Genomic DNA, 22,481 nt, shown 5'->3' on the forward strand with positions numbered 1-22,481 from the left:
TAACCCATGACCTATAGTTCCAGTCTCACCCATCCTTGGTGGTTAAAGCCTGCTCTGAGATGGTTTCTTCCAACTAAACTTGGGAGCAAAAGGTCTACTGGCTCTAGTGTTGTTCACTGCGTAAGCCAAATCAATTTTGTTTTCCCCTTAATGAAATCTGATATTACTGGGAATCCTGAAGGCTCGCTACACCTCAAACCCAAGAAAGATTTTTATTAAAACAAAAACTTAACACCTTTTTAAAAGTCTTCCCTGGGCAATAAGACCATAAAATACAGGAGCAGAATTAGGCCATTTGCTCCACTGAGTCTGCTCCACCATTTTATTGTGGCTTATTCAATTTTCCTCTTAGCCCCAATCTACCTTCCCCAGTATCCCTTTGTGCCCTAACTAATCAAAAATCTGTCAACCTCTGCCTTAAAAATACATAAAGACTTGGCCTCTACAGCTGCCTGTGGCAAAGAATTCCACAGAGTCACCACCCTTCAGCTAAAGAAATTCCTCCTCATCTCCGTTCTAAAAGGATGCCCCTCTATTCTGAGGCTGTCCCCTCTGGTCTCAGATGCTTCAATCATAAGAAACATCCACTCCATCAGGATCTTTCACCATTCGATAGGTCAATGAGGTCACCCCTCACTCTTCTGAATTCTGGAGAATACAGGCCCTGAACCAACAAACCCTGTTCTTATGACAAACCATTCAATCCTGGAATCATTTTTTCCTGAAACTCTTTTCAAACCTTCTCCAGTTTCAGCACATCCTTTCTAAGATGAGGGGTCCAAAAGTGCACACAATACTCCATGTGGGGCCTTACCAGTGCTTTATAATTTCTCAGTATTACATCCCTGCTTTTATATTCCAGTTCTCTTGAAATGAATGCTAACATTGCATTTACCTTCCTCACCACAGACTCAACCTGCAAATTAACCTTTAGGGAATCCTGCACAAAGACTCCCAAGTCCCTTTGCACCTTGGATTTTTGTATTTCCTCTCCATTTAGAAAATAGTTAACCATTTCATTTCTTTTACCAAAGTGCACGACGCACACTTCCTGACACTGTTCCATCTGCCATTCTTTGTCCATTCTCCTGATCTGTCTGTCTTTCTATAGCCTCTCTATTTCCTCAAAACTACTTTCCCCACCATCTATCTTCCAATCGTCTGCAAATTTTGCAACAAAGTAATCAATTCCATTGTCAAAATAATTGACGTAAAAAAACGTAAAAAGAATCGGCCCCAACACAGACCCTTGTGGAACACCACAAGACATCGGCAGCCAACCAGAAAAGGCTCCCTTTATTGTTACGCTTTGCCTACTGCCAATCAGCCACTGCTTTATCCATGCGAGAATCATAGCTTGTTAAGCAGCCTCATGTCTGGCACCTTGTCAAAGGCCTTCTGAAAATCCAAGTCCACAATACCACCTGATTCTCTTTTGACTCTCCTACTTGTTATTTCTTCAAAGAATTTCAACAGATTTTTCCTTGAGGAACCCATGCTGACTACAGCCTGTTTTATTGTGTGCCTGAGACCACATCCTTAATAATTGACTCCAACATTTTCCCAACCACTGAGGTCAGACTAGCTGGTCTACAGGTAGTTTCCTTTCTTCTGCCTCTCTCCCTTCTTGAAGAGTGGAGTGACATTTGCACTTTTCCGGTCTTCCAGAACCATTCCAGAGTCTAGTGATTCTTGGATTATCATTACTAATGCCTCCACAATCTTTTCAGCCACCTCTTTCAGAACCCTGGAGTGTACACCATCTGGTCCAGGTGACTCATCAACCTTCAGACCTTCCAGTTTCCCAAGAACCTTCTCTCTAGTAATGGTAACTTCACTCACTTCATGACCCCTGACACCTGGAACTTCCACCACAGTGCTCATGTCTTTCACAGTGAAGACATGCTAAATACTTATTCATTTTGTCTGCCATTACTACCTCTCTAGCATTGTTTTTCCAGCCGTACAATATCCATTCTTGCTTCTCTTTTACACTTTATATATCTGAAGAAACTGTTGGTATCCTCTTTGATACTATTGGCTAACTTGTTTTCATGTTCCATCTTTACCTTAATGATATTTTTCGTTGCCTTCTGTTGGTTTTAAAAGCTTCCCAGTCCTCTAACTTCCCACTAATTTTTGTTCTATTGTATGCCCTCTCTTTGGCTTTTATGTTGGCTTTGATTTCTCTTGTTGGACATAATTGTGTCATCTTTCCTCTTGATAACTTCTTCCTCTTTGGGATGTATGTATCCTGTCCCTTCCGAATTGCTTCCGGATCTAGTTATCCTCCACTCATACCACCAATTCAGGCACTGCATTGTAAACAGTTCAAACTACTTTTTATAATGTTGTTTACATTATAATTGCATGCTGATCTTTATATATTTATGTGCATTGTATTCCATATCCATACTTCAAACTATTTTTATCTAATTCTTTATCCTTTATAATAGTTGAATGTTGGTTTTTGTTGCATGTTGCACCCTGACCAACACACCACAGCAAATTCCTAACACATGTAAATGTATATGTGAATAAAGCTGATCCTTGAACTATCCAGGTAGTATCTGAACAATGCTTCAAGAGCAAAAAACAACATTCACGGTGGGTTAAAATACTGATGTGATGGTCAAATCTGGTCATTTCCTTCTTGCTTTGGAAGAGCATTATAAACTGGAAACAGTCTTGGAAATTCACATAGGCTCCTGGTGACAAAGTTAAGGGTGATGGAAGCCAAGCCTGCTTGCTTATTGGTATTGAGGATCCCGATACTTGCCATGAGTAAAGTGATATGTACAGTAGTTTTAAATATACCTGACAAATTCAGGACTTCCTTTGCTAAACCAGTAAACCCTTAATAATTAGCAAAAGTCAAACTGCTGGAAGAACTCAGTGGGTTAAGCAGCATCTGTGGAGAGGAACAAACTGATGATGTTTCAGGTCAGGACCTTTGGTCATTGTATATCCAGCTTCTACCAGTTACTGACAATGTCCATCCCATTCCTAAATTGGAACTTCATAAAACTATAAGCTGGAGGAGCATATTTAGTCCATCTGGCCCATCAAACCTGCTCCACTATTCCATCCATGGCTAATTTATTTATCCCCTCAAACCACCATTATCTTTGACACTTATACTAATCAAAAGCCTATCAGCCTCCACTTCAGATATACCCAGTGTCTTGGTCTCTGCAGCTGTCTGTGGCAAAGAATTCCACAGATTCACCACCCTCTGGCTAAAGAAATTTCTCCTCATCTCTGTCTAAAGAGATGTCCTTCTACTCTGAGGCTGTGTGCTCTGGTGCTAGCCTCCCCCATTGCTGGAGACATCTTCTCCACATCCACTGTATTTTGATCTTTCGATATTTGTAGGTTTCGATGAGATCTGAATTCCGGCAAGTACAGGACCAAAGCCTTCCAACTTTCCGAGAATGAACTGCTCTCCTCTCTGCCGGGTAACAGCTGACCTGAGCATAGGATTTACCTCCTACGAGCTGATCTTCCCCCTTTTGCGCAATGAGATGCAGGTGGAACCAGCAGTTGCGAGTGATAGTTTGAACAGACTCGAGTTTCATTTTAACCTTGAAACCGAATTTCAACAGAAGAAGGTAGCTACACAAAATCTCAACAGGTCAGGCAGCATCCATAGGGAGGAATAAAGAGTCGAAGTTTCAGGCTGAGCCCTTTCATCAGGACTGGAAAGGAAGGGGGAAGAAGCCAGAATTAAAAGATGGGGGTGAGGCAGGTAATAAGTTAGGCCAGCTGAGGGGGAATGTGGAGAGACGGAGGATGAAATAAGAAGTTGGGAGGTGATAGGTGGAAAGGATTGCAGCAGGAATCTGATAGGAGAGGAGAGTGGACCATGGGAGAAAGGGAAGGAGAAGGGGCACCAGAGGCATTGATAGGCAGGTGAGTAGAAGATCAGGGGTGAGAGGGGAGACAATGGGGAAGGGTAAAATAGTGAGGGGGGGAATAAGTTACTGGATGTTAGAGGAATTGATGTTCAAGTTGGAGGGTACCCAAACAGAATGAGGTGCTGCTCTTCCAACCTGGGAGTGCCCTCATTGTGGCATGAGAGGAGACATGGACTGACATGTCAGAATGGGAATGTGGAGTAGAATTTAAATAGATGGCCACTGGGGAATCCTGCCAGTTGTGATGGCTCGACAAAGTCCATCCCCCCCCCTGCCCCGCCCTACCCGCATCAGACCTCCTGGAATCTATGGAAGGAAATGGACAGTCACATTTCAATCTGGGCTGCTTTCTGTACACAGCCCAGGATTGAACCCAAGTCATTGTACATGCACACTGTTGAAATTATACAAGCTGGTTTATTTCATTTTTGATAATGTGCCTTGTGTTTATTTTAAGCTAAATTTGGTGCCAACGCCATTCTGGGCATTTCACTGGCTGTGTGCAAGGCTGGTGCAGCAGAGAAACGCATCCCCCTCTATCGGCACATTTCCCAACTTGCGGGCAACACACAGGTGATCCTGCCTGTGCCGGTGAGTTTCAACTAGGACAGTTAGACGATGTATCCTGATGGAAAGGCACAGATATCAGTTTGGCTGGGGGTGGGGGGGAGGTGTGGTGCTGGGACTTGCAATTTAAGAGATTTGCAAGGTAATTTTATTTTAAGAGATTGGTAGATGCCTGGAACATGCTGTTGGGACTGGTAGAGGATGAGATGAACCTGGAACAGACCCTTTTGCCCACAGCGTTGTGCCAACTTTTAACCTACTCCACGATCAATGTAACCCCATCCTCCAAAAGCAAGGGCTTTTCTCTTTAGAGCAAAAGAGGACAAGGGGAAGCTTGACGTGGATATATAAGATGCTAAGAGGGATATATTTAGTGGAAGGCCAGAGACTTTTTTCCCAGGGTGGAAATGGCTAATACAGTCCCAATGCCTTGTAATAGCATTACGCTAGCCACTACACTACTGTACTGATTGATCATGGGGTATGTTTATGTAGGTCAGTGCAACATTGTGGCCCAAAGGGTCTGCACTTTTCTGTGTTCTACAGGCCCCATTGCCAAACTGTGACATGGTGGTTGGGCTCCCTGGTCATGGACCCATAACAGTGAGTCCCACCAAGTCCCAACAGCAAGTTGACATCCATCAAAGCTGCAGAAGAGCCTTTCGGTGCTTCTGAACTGTGCAAATAAAAAAAATAAATGAATATTATTGATTTATTGGCTCAATTTGTCTTTTGCTCACTGGGTGTTTGCTAGTTTTTGTGTGTAGTTTTTCATCGATTCTACTCGATTTCTTTGTTTTACTGTAGATGCCTGCAAGAAAATTAATCTGAAGGTGACATGCTTTGATAATAAGTTTACTTTGAACTTAGTAATTTTGTTGTTTCAAAGTCCATAGTCTGACTTGATGTTGAACTGTCTCTCAGTGGTGGGGAATAGGTAGGGAACGGATAGTGACCTATGACCCTGCCGGTGACTTCAGTCAATGAATAGGCTTTTATAAAAGTAATTTGCTGAGCATGGCATTTGGATTTCATTTTGCTTAATCATTTATCAATATCCTATTTCCTTTGTGCTCTGCTGAAAGGAGTCAATACCATTGCTACTAAGTATTGACCTGTTGAGGACTCCAGATCTTGTCTAATGTTACATATCCCCACTGCTGCAGCTCATTAATGTGTTGGGGAGTCTCAGAGGTCTTTGTCAAATCTGCTTGCATCCTACTTGGGCACTTACTTACACGGACTAAAGTAAACAACGACTACTGTTTCAATTAGTGTTTCAAATTGTTCCTATCTGTCATCAAATATGATCTCCCTTTTCCAAAATTAACTTTGAATCAACTCGCATGTGATTAGGGGTCGTCGATGCACTTGATTTGAGGACGGGGTTAAAAGGCATGTTCTCTATTCGCTTTGTCCCCTTCACACCACTTGAGAGAAATTCATGGACACCACAGAATCAAGTCCGATTCGGAACAAATAAGCAAAGGATTTAATTTTAGACATAAGAAATTCTGCAGGTGCTGGAAATCTTGAGCAATGTATACAAAATGCTGGAGGAACTCAGCAGGCCAGGCAGCATCTGTGAAAGGGAATGAACAGTTGATGATTTGGGGCTGAGACCCTTCATCAGGGTTGGAGAATAATTGAGGGTTCTTTGGAGTAATTGTCTTGTGTTTTAAATGTGCAGCATTCCCATTGAATGAGGTATAAGGGGCTATGGTATTCTGCTAGTGTTCATAATGCAGGTTGACATTAGACTTGGGTTGTGAGGTTACTTGTGGGAGAAGAGTGGGTCACCAACATTAAAAGTACAAAACAATAGCATTCTGATCTCTTTAACATAGAACTGTACAGCACAGTACAGGCCCTTTAATCTACTCCGAGATCAATCTAACCCTTCCCTCCCTAATGCCCCTCCACTTTTTTTCATCCATGTCCCTAAGAGTCTCTTAAATGCCCCTGAAATATCTGCCTCTACCACCACCACTGGCAGGGTGTTCCACGCATCTACCACTCTCTGTGTACAGAATTTACCTCCGACATCCCCCCTTTACTCCAACCATCCTCTACAAGTCTATGAACTCTATAGACCTGAAAATTATGCCACCCTTGTATTTGCCATTTCCACCCTGAGCAAAAGCCTGGCTGCCTACTTGATCGATGCCTCATCACTTTGTACACCTCTTTCAAGACTCTTCTTATCCTCCTCTCGAAAGAGGAAAGCCCAAACCAATCTTCATAAGACATGCTGTCTAAACCAGGCAGCATCCTGGTAAACATCCTCTGCCCTCGTTTCAAAATCCTTCCTATGATCAGGCGAACAGAACGGTTGAACACTAGTCGAGCTAGTTTTAGCTGAACACTATTTCACAAAGGGAGGAAAGGCGATGCACATAGCTCACTCTGGGGTGTGCGATGCTCAAGAAGCTGAAGATGAGATTCATAAGGTAACTTAGTTAGAAAAGAAATACAAAATAAACTGCACTAGCTGTAGCGGCACCCGCAGTGTTCGGGTCAGCCCCAATACAATGTCCTCAGATGTTTATTTGGGGAGGGGCTGGGGTTTGCTCTGTACTTTACACGTGAGTGGATGGAACTTTCCATTTGTCTTTGAGCCACTGACATAGATTGTAGCAACGTTAGGGGCAGTAGGAGCCACATTTCAAACAACAAGTATAACCTTCTCACCTGGGCCACGGTGGGGCTGGGATCTAAGCCAGTCCCATCCCAATACCTATTATAGTGGTGAATGCAATTGGTACTGTAACATTGAGGTTAACCTAATGCTTTACTGCAGCAACGATCAGGGTTCAGTTCCCACCGAGGTCTGTAAAGTTTGTACCTTCTCACCATGACTGTATGAGTTTTTTCCCGAGGGTTCCAGTTTCCTCCCACATTCCAAAACTGTTGGGGTTAGCAGGCTGTTGACTCGAAAAGCGTGTTGATCTTGCAGGCTGCCCCCAGCACCTCATCGGACTGTGTTGGATGCAAATGGCACATTTCAGTCTGTGTTTCACTGTAAATGTGACAAATAAAGGTTTAAAAAAAATGTGGTTCAGGAGGTAAATCCCAATTTTGGAAATCATAGGTTTGTTGTCCTTCGGTTCCCCCCGTTCAGTGCAATTTTTCCCCAGAGAAAGTAAGCAAAGAGAGGCAAAAGCGTGGAGTAAGTGGGGGGCAGATTTTGTTTCCCATCAAATCTGGCAGCTTGCAATATTGACCATATCTTGGGATTCATGGTAAATTTATTATCCCAGAAGCAAATGCAACCTTGAGATTTTCTTGGAGGCATTTACGGGAAAATAAAGAATTACAATAGAATTTATGAAGAACAATGTACAGAAGAAGACAAAATGTGCAAATAAAAAATGAGTAAATACTGAGAGTGGGAGTTGTAGAGTCCTTGAAAGTGCATTTGTAGATTGTGGAATCGGTTCAGAGTCGACAGGAGTGAAGTTATCCACGCCCGTTAACCTGCTACCACCTATTAGAGCTTTTTTTGTGATCACCTCTCCAGGCATTTAATGTGATCAATGGTGGTTCTCATGCTGGGAATAAGTTGGCCATGCAAGAGTTCATGATCTTGCCAGTCGGTGCTGCCAACTTCAGGGAGGCAATGCGCATTGGTGCTGAGGTGTACCACAACCTGAAGAACGTCATCAAGGGCAAGTACGGGCAAGACGCCATCAACGTTGGTGATGAAGGTGGATTTGCGCCAAACATTCTGGAAAACAAAGAAGGTGGGAAATTTGAAATACCAAGGTGGCCATACGAGTTCTTGGGTGGGGGGTGGGGGGGGGGTGAGTGTGTGAGATCAGCAGGATCTTGGGATCCATTCCATGGATGTACGGTATGTTGGTTTACAATAACTCAAAACCCATGAGGCTATGTTGCAGATTTATAAAACCCTGTTAGACCACACTTGGAATGTTGTGCCTCGTTATAGGAAGGATGTGGGAGCTTTAGCGAGGATGAAGAGGAGATTTACCAGGATGCTGCCTGGATTAGAGAGGGTGCAGAGGAGATTCACCAGGATGCTGCCTGGATTAGAGAGGGTGCAGAGGAGATTCACCAGGATGCTGCCTGGATTAGAGAGGGTGCAGAGGAGATTCACCAGGATGCTGCCTGGATTAGAGAGGGTGCAGAGGAGATTTACCGGGATGCTGCCTGGATTAGAGAGGGTGCAGAGGAGATTTACCGGGATGCTGCCTGGATTAGAGAGGGTGCAGAGGAGATTTACCAGGATGCTGCCTGGATTAGAGAGGGTGCAGAGGAGATTTACCGGGATGCTGCCTGGATTAGAGAGGGTGCAGAGGAGATTCACCAGGATGCTGCCTGGATTAGAGAGGGTGCAGAGGAGATTTACCGGGATGCTGCCTGGATTAGAGAGGGTGCAGAGGAGATTCACCAGGATGCTGCCCGGATTAGAGAGGGTGCAGAGGAGATTTACCAGGATGCTGCCTGGATTAGAGAGGGTGCAGAGGAGATTTACCAGGATGCTGCCTGGATTAGAGAGGGTGCAGAGGAGATTTACCAGGATGCTGCCTGGATTAGAGAGGGTGCAGAGGAGATTCACCAGGATGTTGTCTGAATTAGAGAGGGTGCAGAGGAGATTCACCAGGATGTTGTCTGGATTAGAGAGGGTGCAGAGGAGATTTACCAGGATGCTGCCTGGATTAGAGAGGGTGCAGAGGAGATTCACCGGGATGCTGCCTGGATTAGAGAGGGTGCAGAGGAGATTTACCAGGATGCTGCCTGGATTCGAGAGCACATTTTACGGGGAACGGTTGAGTGAGGTTGGACTTTTCTCTTTGGAGCAAAGGAGGATGAGAGGTGACTGATCGAGATGTATAAAATGATTAGAAGCACAGATGAAATGGATAGCCAGAGATATATTCCTGGGGTGAAAATGGCTAAAACATGGGGGTATAATTTTAAGATGATTGGAGTAAAATATGGGGGCAGGGAAGGCACCCAAATTGAACTTCAAACCACAGCACACCCCAGTCTGCAATCGCTTCCCTCTAACCACTACACTACTGCGGTGCTAAGCTATCTTGGGCTTTAGCAGCATTAACTGACTGAATCTTGTCCATGTAGAACAGTTCCTTAAAGTTCTGGTTTTGATTTTGTATCCTGGGTGCATACTCCTCCACCAAACAGCAATATTATCGGCAATTTCTTGAGCTCTCACCAGCAATGAACGATAAGCTTTGCTTTCCAGCTTTGGATTACTGTGACCTCTTGTTGCAGCCCTTCACAGGCTTGTGTTAAAGTGTGTGGAAATGCAATTCATTAAAGGATTTCAGTAAAGAATTATTCACCTAAAGTAATTTTTTTGGATTGGCAGTTTCCATTAGATTCCAGTTTATAGAACAATGCAAATGCAATGATGGGTGGATACAGTCTGTTTTTCTTCTCAAGTAATGTGGCAAAGACTCGAATCAGACTTGCCATTTGTAAACAGTTTTGCAATGTTCTAACCTTGAAAATAGTGTCTTGACAATTTTGGAAACTGATTAAAGGTGGCAGTAATAAAAGATCTACTGCTTTCCCATTCGTTTGGATGGCTGATCTGTTGTCTCGGTGCCATTTTCCTGCACAAAACAAAATCCATTGATTCACTTCCAAACCTATGTCCAGCTTGAAGCTTCTCTACACATATTGACTACTCTCCTTGGACAGAGAATTCTGAATATTTGCCCAGGTCAGGATAAAATTCCACACACCTCTGTCCTGAAAAGCCGATTTTCTTGCCTTAACCTCCCTCCCCAATTGTAGACCAGCAGGTGTGGCTGACAGTTTGCCTACGCGAAGGGAACAAGACACATCACCAGCATTTCAGGCAGGCTTATTTGATTACCTTCAATGAAAAGGCATTTCCAGTGGAGATTGTAAGTTAGTTCAAAGTAAGTTTTTTTTAAATCGAAGTACGTTTTGTCACCAGATAGTACCTTGAGATTCATTTCATTGAAGGCATTTACAGAACAGAGAGAGAAATACAACAAAATTAATGAAAAACTACATAGAAACAATGACACACTGTGTATGTGCAAAAGATGAAAGATGCAAATATGAAGATAATAATAGATAAATAGGTACATAAATAGTACTCAGATCATGAGTTGTAGAGTTCTTAAAAGAGAGTCCATTGGTTGTGGAATCAGTTCAGTGCTGAGGTGAGTGAAGTTATTCCTCTGGTTTGGAAGCCTGGTGGTTGAAGTATAATAACTGTTGCTGAACCTGGTGGCGTGTGACCTAGAGCTCCTGTACCTCCATCCTAATAGCGGCAGAGAGAAGAGAGCATGACATGGATACTGCCTTCTTGTGGCAGGGCTCCTTGTGAACGAGACTAGGATTAGAAATTGCAACTGTCTCTCCTCTCCCTTAGACAGGTTTTTTTTTAGCTCCCCAACCCAGTTGTGACTTCCCTAAGTCAAGTATTTCCCCAGTAAGAGTATGGCAACTTGCGTTTTGACTGTTCTCTTTCAGCTTTGGAACTGTTGAGGACAGCAATTGACAAGGCTGGCTACTCGGACAAGGTAGTGATCGGCATGGATATAGCAGCATCTGAATTCTTCCGTGATGGGAAGTACGACCTGGATTTCAAATCACCACCTAATCCTGAAAGGAATGTTAGCTATGAAAAACTCATCGAAATGTACACAAATTTCACAACGTATTACCCTGGTAAGAAAGTACCCCAATAATTCCCAGAGCGTTACCTCCTGTACCTAATAAATGGCCACTGAGTGTATGTTCGTGGTGTTCTGCTATAGCCCGTCCACTTCAAGGTTTGACGTGTTGAGCATTCAGAGATGCTTTTCTGCACATCACTTTTGTAGCATGTGGCTTTTGAGTTACTGTTGCCTTCCTGGCAGCTTGAACCAGTCTGACCGTTCTCCTCTGACCTCTCTCATTAACAAGCATCTTTGACAACAGAACTGCTGCTCACTGAATGTTTTCTGTTTTACGCACCATTCTCTGTAAACTCTAGAGACCATTGTGCGTGAAAATCCCAGGAGATGAGCAGTTTCTGAGATACTCAAACCACCCCATCTGGCACCAACAATACATTTATATATACACAGACTGTGGTGGAATTGAACCTGGGACATTAATTCTGTAATAGTGTTACAATTACCGCTACGCTACCATGCTGCCCCCAAATCAAAGTTCTAAAGTAAAATTATTATCTAAGTACATACAGTACTGTGCAAAAAGTCTTGGATATATTTACTTTGAACTTAGAATGTGATCTAAGTGACTTTAACAGTGGACTGATTGTTTGTGCACGATGGGGTGGTTTGAGTATCTCAGAAACTGCTGATCTGGGATTTTCACGTACAACAGTCTCTAGAGTTTGGAGAGAATGGTGCGAGAAACAAAAAACATCCAGTGAGCAACAACACACACAAAATGCTGGTGGAACGCAGCAGGCCAGGCAGCATCTATAAGGAGAAGCACTGTCGACGTTTCGGGCTGAGACCCTTCGTCAGGTCTCAGCCCGAAACGTCGACAGTGCTTCTCCTTATAGATGCTGCCTGGCCTGCTGTGTTCCACCAGCATTTTGTGTGTATTGTTTGAATTTCCAGCATCTGCAGATTTCCTCATGTTTGCAACATCCAGTGAGCATCAGTTCTGTGAGTGAACAGGCCTTGTTAATGAGAGAGGTCAGAGGGGAGTGGCCAGACTGGGTCAAGCTGACAGGAAGGTGACAGTAGATCAAATAACCACACGTTACAACAGTGGTGTGCAGAAGAACATCTCTGAACGCACAACACGTCAAACCTTGAAACGGATGGGCTTCAACAGCAGCAGACCATGAACATGTACTCAGTGGCCACTGGATGTATATCAACTGTGAGCAATAGCTCTAATCTGAATGTTTTTGAACAATCAAAAATCTTTTCTCTGTAGATTAGAATCACCATGCAATCACTGTAGCCAGCAGGTATAGGCAGGGGGAAATTTTGTTTGCTGGATTGCATAACTGACAGAAAACATGATCACCTAGCTTGAGTCATGTTGATTGATTAAAGTGCTGAAGGGGGAGGGGGCACCCGGGGAGGTTGAACCACAGGACACAGTAACATGAGAAATGCTGAAGATAACTCTGGATATGTTTCAGCTTGAACAGTGCAGAGTTAAATTACCCCAGTGGAGTGGTAGACAGAGACAGATGCAATGGCCCACTGAGTTTACTAACCCTACCCTAACCCACTTTGTAAGGCCATGAGACAAGGAGCAAAATTAGGCCATTTGGCCCATTGAATCTGCTCCACCATTCCATCGTGACTAATTTGTTATCCCACTCCTGCCTTCTCCCTGTAATCTCTGATGCCCTGACTAATCAAGAATCTATCATCCTCTGTTTTAAGTATACCCAATGACTTGGCCTCCACAGCCTCCTGTGGCAGTGACCTCCACAGATTCACCACCCTCTGGCTGAAGAAATTCCTCCTCATCTCTGTTCCAAGGGGACTTCCGTCCTTTCTGAGGCTGTGCCCTCTGGGCCTGGCGATAGGAGACATGCTCTTCACATCCACTCTATCTGGGCCTTTCAATATTCAACAGATTTCAATGAGAACCTCCCTTCATTTTTCTAAACTTCAGTGAGTACAGGCCCAGAGCCAACAAGCACTCCTCAAACATTAGCCGTTTCATTCTGGGATCATTCTCACGAACCTCTTCTGGACACTTTCCTTTCTTAGGTAAGGGTCCCAGAATATCTCATAAAACTCCAAACATTTTCTTCTTGTTCATCCTTCCAGTTGTCTCCATCGAGGATCCTTTTGACCAGGATGACTGGGAAGCCTGGAAGAAGTTTACAGCAAACACGAATATCCAAGTGGTTGGCGATGATCTGACTGTGACAAACCCCAAGCGCATTGCCCGGGCAGTGCAGGAGAAGGCTTGCAACTGTCTGCTGCTGAAGCTGAACCAGATCGGGACTGTCACAGAGTCTGTCCAAGCGTGAGTCTGCCTTTGTTGAAGCCGTATCACGCACTAGTGAGGCCTAACTCGAAGTATTATGTGCAGTTCTGGTTGCCTAAAAGATGTAAATAAGATTGGAAGAGTGCAGAGAAAATTTACAAGCATGTCTCCGGGACTTGAGGACCTGGGTTGTAGGGAAAGGCCAAATGGATTAGGACTTAATCTCAAAAGATTCTGCAGGTGCTGGAAATCCAGAGTAACACACGCAAAATGCTGGAGGAACTCAACACGTCAGGCAGCATCTGTGGAGGGGAAGTTAATGTTTCGGGTTGAGACTTTCATCAGGACTGGGGAGGAGAGGGGAAAAGGCCAGAACGGTGAGTGAGGGCAGCCTCAATGGTGGAGGAAGAGGAACTCTGTCCTTTGAAGAAGGAGGACATCTCAGATGTTCTTGAACAGGAAGCCTCATCCTGGGAGCAGATAGGATACAGATGGAGGAACTGAGAGAAGTGAATGACCTATTTACGAGTGACGTGGTGTACCATTTGCTTGCATTTGGCCCATATCTCTCTAAACCTTTCCCATCCATGAACCTGATCAGGTATCTTTCAAATGTTGAGATTATACTGCCTGTTCCACCGGAGAACCTTCCCCACACGTCCCCTCTAAATCTTTCCCTTCTCACCTCAAACCGACACCCTCTTGTTCCTGGCTCACCTACCACCAAGCAGGTTATGGATTAAAAATCTGCAGATGCTGGAAATTGTGAAATAAAGAGCACACGTGAAGCAGGATGAGACTGAGATTTATAAGGTGTATCAGAGGCACAGATAGAGTGAAGTCTTTTCCCAGGACAGCAGTGGTTAATGCCAAAGCACATCCATTCAAGATGAGTGCAGGAGTGTTTAGGGAAGATGTTGGAGATGATTTTTTTTACACAGAATGGTGGGTGCCTGGCACTGCTAGGGTGGTGGTTGAGGCAGATTCATTAGGGATATTTAAGAAGCTCTTAGACTGATACAGGGATGAAAGGACACTGGAGGGTCATGAGCTGTGTAGGATGGAAGGGTTAGATTGATTGTGGAGTAGGTTCGAAGGTTGGCACAATGCCATGAGCTGAAGGACCTATACTGTTCCATGGTCTGTGTTAGAAATGCTCTGGCAGCATCTGTGGAAAGAAAAACAGTTCGTGTGTCAGGTGTGCGACCCAACATCAAAACGAGTTTGTGGAGCCTGTCAATGGTTTGCAAGTGTACCTTGTGAACTATATCAGTGCAAAATTATCCAAGAGTTAAGGTTAGATGAGCTTTATTTGTCACATGTACAGCACATTGAAACATAGAGTGAAATGCCACCTTTGTGTCAATGACCAACACAGTCTGAGGATGTGCTGCGGGCAGTCCAAAATTGTCGCCATGCTTCCAGCGCCAACATATGATGTCCACAATGTCCTTGTCCTAACCTATCATCTCTTGGCTTCCTACTTCAGCCTGCCGCACCCACCTTCTACTCAGCTAATCTCACCTTTCGCCTTCTAGTATGCACTCCTTTCCCTCCCCACACCTTTACTCCTGCTCCGGTCCTCTTCCTTTCCAATGTATGGGGCCAGCATAGCATATCCATCACTTACTGTAACCTTAACTAAAGTGTCTTTAGAAAGTGTGAGGAAACAGGAGCACCTGGAGGAACCCCACAACATCACGAGGAGAGTGTCCAGACAGTGGTGGGAATTGAACCCTGACTGCTGGAGCTGTAGAGCGTTGATGCTAAACTCTGTCTCTCAATGGCTTTAATAATTAACTATAATTGAGATGCATTCTGGGGAAATGCTTCCCAGAATTTCAGTACTCTGGTGACCTCCTCTACTCTGATATAAATTGGGGAATCACTTCATCAAGCACCTTCGCTCCGTCCACCAAGAGTGGAGTTTCCCAGTGGTCGTCTGTTTTAATTCCTATCCCCATCCCCGTTCCGACGTGCCGGTCCACAGCTCCCTCCTTTGCCACAACGAGGAGCAACACCTCATATTCCGTCTTAGTCGCCTCCAACCTGATATCATGAGCATCAGTTTCCCCTTCTGGCAATTCTTTTTCTCTCCCTCTTCCTCTACTCCTCAATCTGGCCTCTTACCTTTTCTCTTCACCTGCCCGTCACTTCTCTTTCTCCCAGCAGAATCAGGTTTAATATCACTGGCATATGTCATGAAATGTGTGGTTTTGTGGCAGCAGTACATTGCAATACATAATAAAAACTGTAAATTACAGCAAAATTATCATTGTGTGTGTCTTCAGGCTCCTGTACTACCTCCCTCATGGTAGCAATGAGGGGAGGATATGTCCTGGGTGATGGGGGTCTTTAATGATGGACACCGCCTTTTTTTTTTAGGCATGGTCCACTCTCCTCTCCTACCATTTTCTAGCTAGGCCTCCATCCCCTCCCCCACATTTTTTCTGGCATCTTTCCTCTTCCTTTTCAGTCCTGAAGAAGGGTCTCATCTCTAAATGTTAACTGTTTATTCATTTCCATAGATGCTGCCTGGCCTGCTGAGTTCCTCCAGCATTTTGTGTGTGTTGCTCTGAATTTCCAGCCTCTGCAGAACCTCATACGTTTATAAAATGTGCCAATTACCAGGAACTGACTGTATTGGCAGCTTGTTCCATTTGCCTCAATTCAGTGTGGTTCAAGAAATGCTTGATGTTAATTCCTCTGAACAGTTACTATTGACCTGTCTCGTGTCTCCCTGTGCTTATCCTTCAAACACTTTTTTTAAACCAAAATACATTGATTATAAATTCAAACCATTACAGAACCCTAGTATAATCATATTACAAACAAATACCAGATAAATCAGACTAGTTCAACTAAAAGGGTAGAAGATTAAGAGGAGATTTGATAGAGGTATGCAAAATTACAAAGGGCATAGATAGGATAAATGCAAGCAGGCTTTTTCCACTGAGGGGTGATACTAGAACTAGAGGTTATGGGTTACAGGTGAAAGGTGAAATGTGAAGCAGAACAAGAGGGGGAAATAATTCTCTCAGACTAGTGAGAGAGTGGAATGAGCTGCCAGCAGAAGTGGTGGACGTGGTTTCAGTTTCAACATTTGGGAGAAATTTGGATAGGCAAATGGATGGGAGGAACATGGAGGGCTATGGTCAATGGGACCGAGCAGATGAATAGGTCTCAGTCCTAAAGAGGGTTCTCAGCCCGAAATATTGACTGTTTACACTGTTCCATAGACGCTGTCTAACCTGCAGAGTTCCTCTGGCATTTTGTGTGTGTTGCTTTAGATTTTAGCATCTGCAGACTTCCTTGTGTTTGAAATTAATAGTTCAGCTTGGACTAGATGGGCCAAGGTGCCCATTTCTGTGCTGCACTGAACACATTCCCATTCTCACCGAGGATCACCACGATGCCCAGTGGTCTCGAAGCACCTCTATTTTACCCGTGGACACTGTGTGTTCTTATTGCACCACTATCCAGGCAGAACATTCCCCCCTGAACAGTGAGGCCGGTCAGTACCCCCCTGCCTGTCTCCAGGACCCCCGGATAGCCATCTTAGCCATTTTCAAGAGCTGGCTAGAACACCCTCCTCCCTCCCTCCATACTGAATGACCAAAGATGAAGAGGGTGGGGCTAAAATTATTGCAGCCAGTAATCATAACTAGCTCAAAACGATCCAAGTACTTGAAGAAGAATTATCCAACTTAGCCTCGCCTCAGCTGCTCCCATGTACAGTATCTCGGGGCAAGTTGCAATGTAAGTTATGTGCAGCCTGACCCAGCCAGCTCAAGTTAGAAATAAACTCCAGGCAGGAGCCAGCCAGATTAGATGTTGGGTGTGTGAAGGAGCCTATCAGATCTCTGTCCGCTCCATAAATTGCAGTGCTGCCTGCATGAGCAGTGGGGCAGTGATAGATATAACTGGGATATATTGGTCACACCGGGGGATTGGTTTCCCAGTCCGTTTCTGGAACTGAGGGGCTGTGCAAGCATTTACTGTGGGTGAAGTGTGCACTGGCACCATCTGCTGGTTACATCAGTATCTGCAGGCTGGGTGCTCAATGGCTACTGACTGATATCCCATTCCCATTACAAGATGTCAGTCCATGCCCTTCTCTCCTGCCACAATGAGGTCATTCTCAGACTGGACAAGCAACACCTCGTATTCCATCTAGGTAGCCTCCAACTTTAACATTGATTTCTCTAACTCACAGTAATTTCTCCCTCCATCCCCTTTCTCTATTTTCCCATTCCCAATTCTGGTTTCCTTCTCACTTGCCCATCATCGAACCATAGAATATTACAGCACAGAAACAGGCCCTTTGGCCCTTCTTGGCTGTGCCGAACCATTTTTCTGCCTCATTCCACTGACCTGCACCTGGACCATATCTCATCCCCCTCTATTTCCCCTTGTCCTGTCCTTTCTCCCATGGTCCACTCTCCTCTCCTTTCAAATTCCTCCTTCTTCAGGCCTATCCACCTATCACCTTCCAGCTTCTGACTTTGTCCCACCCACTCACTTTCCCCATCACCTGGTCTCACCTATCACCTGCCAGCTTGTACTCTTTCTCTTCATGCCATGGTCTTCATCTGCTTTCTTCGTTGAAAATTGGATCAGTCACAATGAAACTCGATGGGCTGAATGGCCTAATTCTGCTCCTATATCTTATGGTCTTATTAGGACATTCTTTCAAGACCTGATGAAGGTTCTTGGCCCAAAACATCAACTTTTTATTCCTCACAAACACGAGAGATTCTGCAGATGCTGGAAACCCAGAGCAGCACACACAAAATGCTGGAGGAACTCAGCAGGTCAGGCAGCATCTGTGGAAGTGAATAAACAATCAATGTGTTGGGCTGAAATCCTCCTTAAGTGGCGTATTAAATACAATGTTGGAAGGCCGAAGGGCCTGCTGCAGTACATCTCTGTTCCATATCCGGATGACCTTGAAGCATGTTCTTTGTAGGCAACATTGCAAGGCACTGAGAAATGTGTGTGTGGGGGAGAAAGTGAGAGAAGGGTGATATATGTGTGTGTGAGGGTGGGGTGAGGGGGGAGTTCTATGCATTAAACATTCTTTTCCCGAATTACACTAGGAAATCACTTTGGAATTTTACAATCTAGATTTTTTAATTTTTGTTCCTGGGACAAAAATCTCCCTGATTTGCTGTCAGTGGGATTTCAATTCATGATTTCTGGTTTGTTTGTCCAACCTTAGAACCGGTGTGGTTGGTCGCCCATCGTGTCTCACCAGTGCGGGAGAGTTTTGAAAGTGGTAACGCCATTACACTGGGGCAGGTCCACTCTCTCAACCTCGGAAGTCCAAGTCCAGTGGTCACAAGCATCACACACTAGGGTCCCCCTTGGATGCAATGGATGACCGTGACGTCATGCCCTCTTGGCCGTTGGATCTCACTGTAGATCTCATCCACCCAGTCCGCCAGAGCTAACTTTAGAAACATAGAAAAACCTACAGCACAATACAGGCCCTTCAGCCCACAAAGTTGTGCCGAACATGTCCCTACCATAGAAATTACTAGGCTTACCCATAGCCCTCTATTTTTCTAAGCTCCATGTACCTATGCAAAAGTCTCTTAAAAGACCCTATTGTATCCATCTCCACCACCGTTGCCAGCAGCCCATTCCACGCATTCACCACTCTCTGAGTAAAAAACTTACCTCTGACATCTCCTCTGTACCTACTCCCCAGCACCTTAAACCCGTGTCCTCTTGTGGCAACCATTTCAGCCCAGGGTGTTACGAACCCCATAACTGGGTCACTTACCAGCAAAGATCGAGAGGTCCATTGAAGTCTGATGGTACTATTTTTAAAAGTCTTTATTTATAAAGGGGCACAAAATAAGATTAATACAGACATTCAGATAATATATGTCGTCAATACTCAATCTAAAAATATGGGTATAATAATAATCATCAATTAAGCAATAGCTCTATCGTTTGTCTAGGGGATATTGTATTGTCCGATGGAAAGATAAAAGTCACTGTCCTTTCAAGCTGCAGCTCTTTGGGTTTAAGAGAGACGGTTTTAAACTTGCCCTGGTCTTTTATGAGGCCAATCCGTTGAGTCCGGGGGAGTTGGTTCCCCGTTGTTAATTCCAAGTCGTTTTCCGTGGTACCAGCCACCAGCCCCCAGGCAAGGGAACCGAACGCACGTGGCTTCCTTCAAATGGCTTCCCGCTATTACGGGATCACTAGAGTTTCTTCTGGTGCGTCTGAGGGGTTGTTCCTATAGCCCCTCTTTTATCTTAACTCGCAGGGTAGTAGATGTCAATCAGGTTGGGACGATGCAATCTCTCTCTCAACCAGCCCACTTTGCCCGAGGGCTTGCACGTAGCATAGTCCCCAATCCACAAACGTTGTCTCCAGGAGACAATGGCCAGGTCTCTCTCTCTCATTTCCTGGGTCCTCTGACCCAACCCAATAATGCTCTTGCGATTCTCACAAAGGAGGGGGCTACCCTGCACCCTTCGGCCCCTCAGAGCTGTGGTACATTCATAACAAGGGAAAAAGCCTCTGACTATTCACATGATCAATGCCTCTCATCATCTTATACACACTTAGCATGCTAGGACAGGTGTGTGCCTAACTCAGCAGAGTATGAGGCTGTTGGCTCCCCTCCCCTGTCAAAGTGGTATACAAGGGTATGACCACTGTTACATACAAACAGTTACTTGGGGGCCACAGGTGAGAGCTGAGTGTCCAGAGAGGACCAAAGGTGAGTGAGATGACACAACAAACCCCTTCACCAGAGGTGCTTCCACTCTCTGGACACCCAACCCACCTCAGAACTCCAGGATAATTTTTTCCCTGATCCACTCCCTTGCCCATTTGCACCTCTTCGTGGGGTTCTGCACAGTTAGTGCTAGAGTGAATAATTGTAGTGGAGTTCCCCCCCCCCCCCCAAATCTATGTTATTTACCTCCCAAATCTTTGTCCGTGTTTCTCAGTTGCAAACTGGCCCAGAGCAATGGATGGGGAGTGATGGTGAGTCATCGTTCTGGGGAGACTGAAGACACTTTCATCGCAGACCTGGTTGTGGGGCTGTGCACCGGTCAGGTAAGCAACAGGGAGCCACCGACCTCCGATGTGTCCGTGGGTTTTAAACGAGTATAAAAATCCACAAAATCTGCTCTTCTCATCTGTTTCAGATTAAAACCGGGGCACCTTGCCGATCTGAGCGCTTGGCGAAGTACAACCAGCTAATGAGGTAAACAACCGATGAATGTACTGGCTATTGGTCTAGTTTAAAAGTGAAGACAGTCTGTGGCTGAATGGTCAGCTCATTGGAAGTGAGCTCTGCCGACAAGGTCAAAAGTTACTGCTCATCCTTAATACTTGCATTTTACTGTCTCAGTAAGAGTGGACAGCCAGCACCTTTCTCCCAGAGCAGATATGATTAATGTGAGAGGGCATAATTTTAAACTGAAGCTATTGGTAGCGTCATCAGTGATAGGTTTTTTTTAACACAAAGAGCGGTGAGTGTGTGGAACAGCCTGCCAGGAATGGCTGTAGAGGTAGATACGTTAGGGACGTAAGAGACTCTCAGACCAGCACCTGCCTGAAAGCAAAATGGAGGCTATGTAGGAGGAAAGAGTTAAATTGATCTTAGAGTAGGTTATAAGGTTGGTACAACATCATGGGCTGAAAGGCCTGTACTGTAATGTAGTGATATACGACATAAAGTCCAATTTCTTTCCCACATTACAATCACTCTTGCCATTTCATAAATGAATCACCTGAGGATTTTTTGTGTGTGTGTGTATTTCAATACTCCCCATGTTAAATATTGTGATCTTTCTGTGCCAGGCATGCCTCTTACTTACTGAGTTGGTCTTAAGAGGGATGTTTGTACAGATGTTGAACGGGCACTGGCTTGTAACTCCTGACCCACTCCTCTCACATCTCCACTGCTGAACTTGATACTGGGCATCTGAACTATTCATTCAGTGGAGGTTAGCAAGGCCAATGTTTATTACTCATCCTCAATATCCCACAACTTTGGGATTTAGAATCATAGAAAACCTACAGCACAATACAAGCCCCCATATCTAAGGAAGAATGTGCTGGCATTAGAGAGGGTCTACAGGGGGTTAATGAGAATGATCAAAGGAATGAAAGGGTTAACATATGAGGAACGCTCGATGGTTCTGGGCCTGTACTCACTGGAGTTTAGAAGAATGAAGGAGAATCTCATTGAAACCCATAAAATATTGAAAGACCTAGACAGAGTGGACATGGAGAGGATGTTTTCTATAGTGGGGGGGGGGGGTCCAGCACCGATGGACACAGTCTCAGAATAGAAGGAAGTCCCTTTAGAACGGAAATGAGGAGGAATTCTTCAGCTGGAGGTGGCGAATCTGGAATTCGTTGTCAGACAGCTGTGAAGATCAAGTCATTGGATATATTTAAATGAGAGGTTGATAGGTTCTTGATTAGTAAGGGCATCAAAAGTTACAGATAAAAGGCAGGAGAATGGGGTTGAGAAGGAAAACGCATCACCCATGATGGAATAGTGAAGCAGACTTGATGGGCTGAATGGCCTAATTCTTCTATATCTTATGGACATTTAGAGGATAGTCAATTATATTGTATTGGTCTGAAGGCCAGACAACTGGAGATATCAGATTCCCTTCCATGAAGGGTGTTTATGAATCCAAGACACATTGTTCCTATAGTTTCATGGCTAGCTTTACTGTTACTAACTAATTGCCACTTGATGATCTGTAGTAATTGTCTTTAACAGTGTGAGCACTTTCCCAGCATGTCTGAGCAATGGTGGCTGGCTTGCCTGGGCTTGATGTGAAACATTAAAGATATAAAGGTCAGCTTTATGGATTTGTCACGTTGAAAACGTGACAACGTGAAGATATTGTTTAAACATACAGAGAAAAGCATCATTTGTGGAAAATCAACTCGTTGAGGATTGTATGGGGGCAGCCAGCAAATGTTGCCAAGCTTTCGGTGCCAATGTAGAATGGCCACAACTCACTAACCCTAACCCTTGTGTCTGGAGAGTGTGGGAGGAAACGGGAG

At 44.6% G+C, this 22,481-nt stretch overlaps 1 protein-coding gene across 1 annotated transcript in view; it reads left to right on the top strand.

Moving 5' to 3' along the window:
• eno1a (enolase 1a, (alpha)) overlaps positions 1 to 22,481 on the top strand; it is a 47,398-nt gene that overhangs the window by 24,509 nt on the left and 408 nt on the right. The window contains exons 4-9 of the mRNA XM_059952294.1: positions 4,375 to 4,508; positions 8,005 to 8,227; positions 10,980 to 11,177; positions 13,262 to 13,463; positions 20,396 to 20,504; positions 20,597 to 20,655. Of these exons, the coding sequence (XP_059808277.1) occupies positions 4,375 to 4,508; positions 8,005 to 8,227; positions 10,980 to 11,177; positions 13,262 to 13,463; positions 20,396 to 20,504; positions 20,597 to 20,655 (925 nt within the window). The remainder of the gene's footprint in view (positions 1 to 4,374; positions 4,509 to 8,004; positions 8,228 to 10,979; positions 11,178 to 13,261; positions 13,464 to 20,395; positions 20,505 to 20,596; positions 20,656 to 22,481) is intronic.

Source organism: Hypanus sabinus, chromosome 27 (genome assembly GCF_030144855.1).
Source record: "Hypanus sabinus isolate sHypSab1 chromosome 27, sHypSab1.hap1, whole genome shotgun sequence".
Taxonomy (NCBI): Eukaryota; Metazoa; Chordata; class Chondrichthyes; order Myliobatiformes; family Dasyatidae; genus Hypanus; species Hypanus sabinus.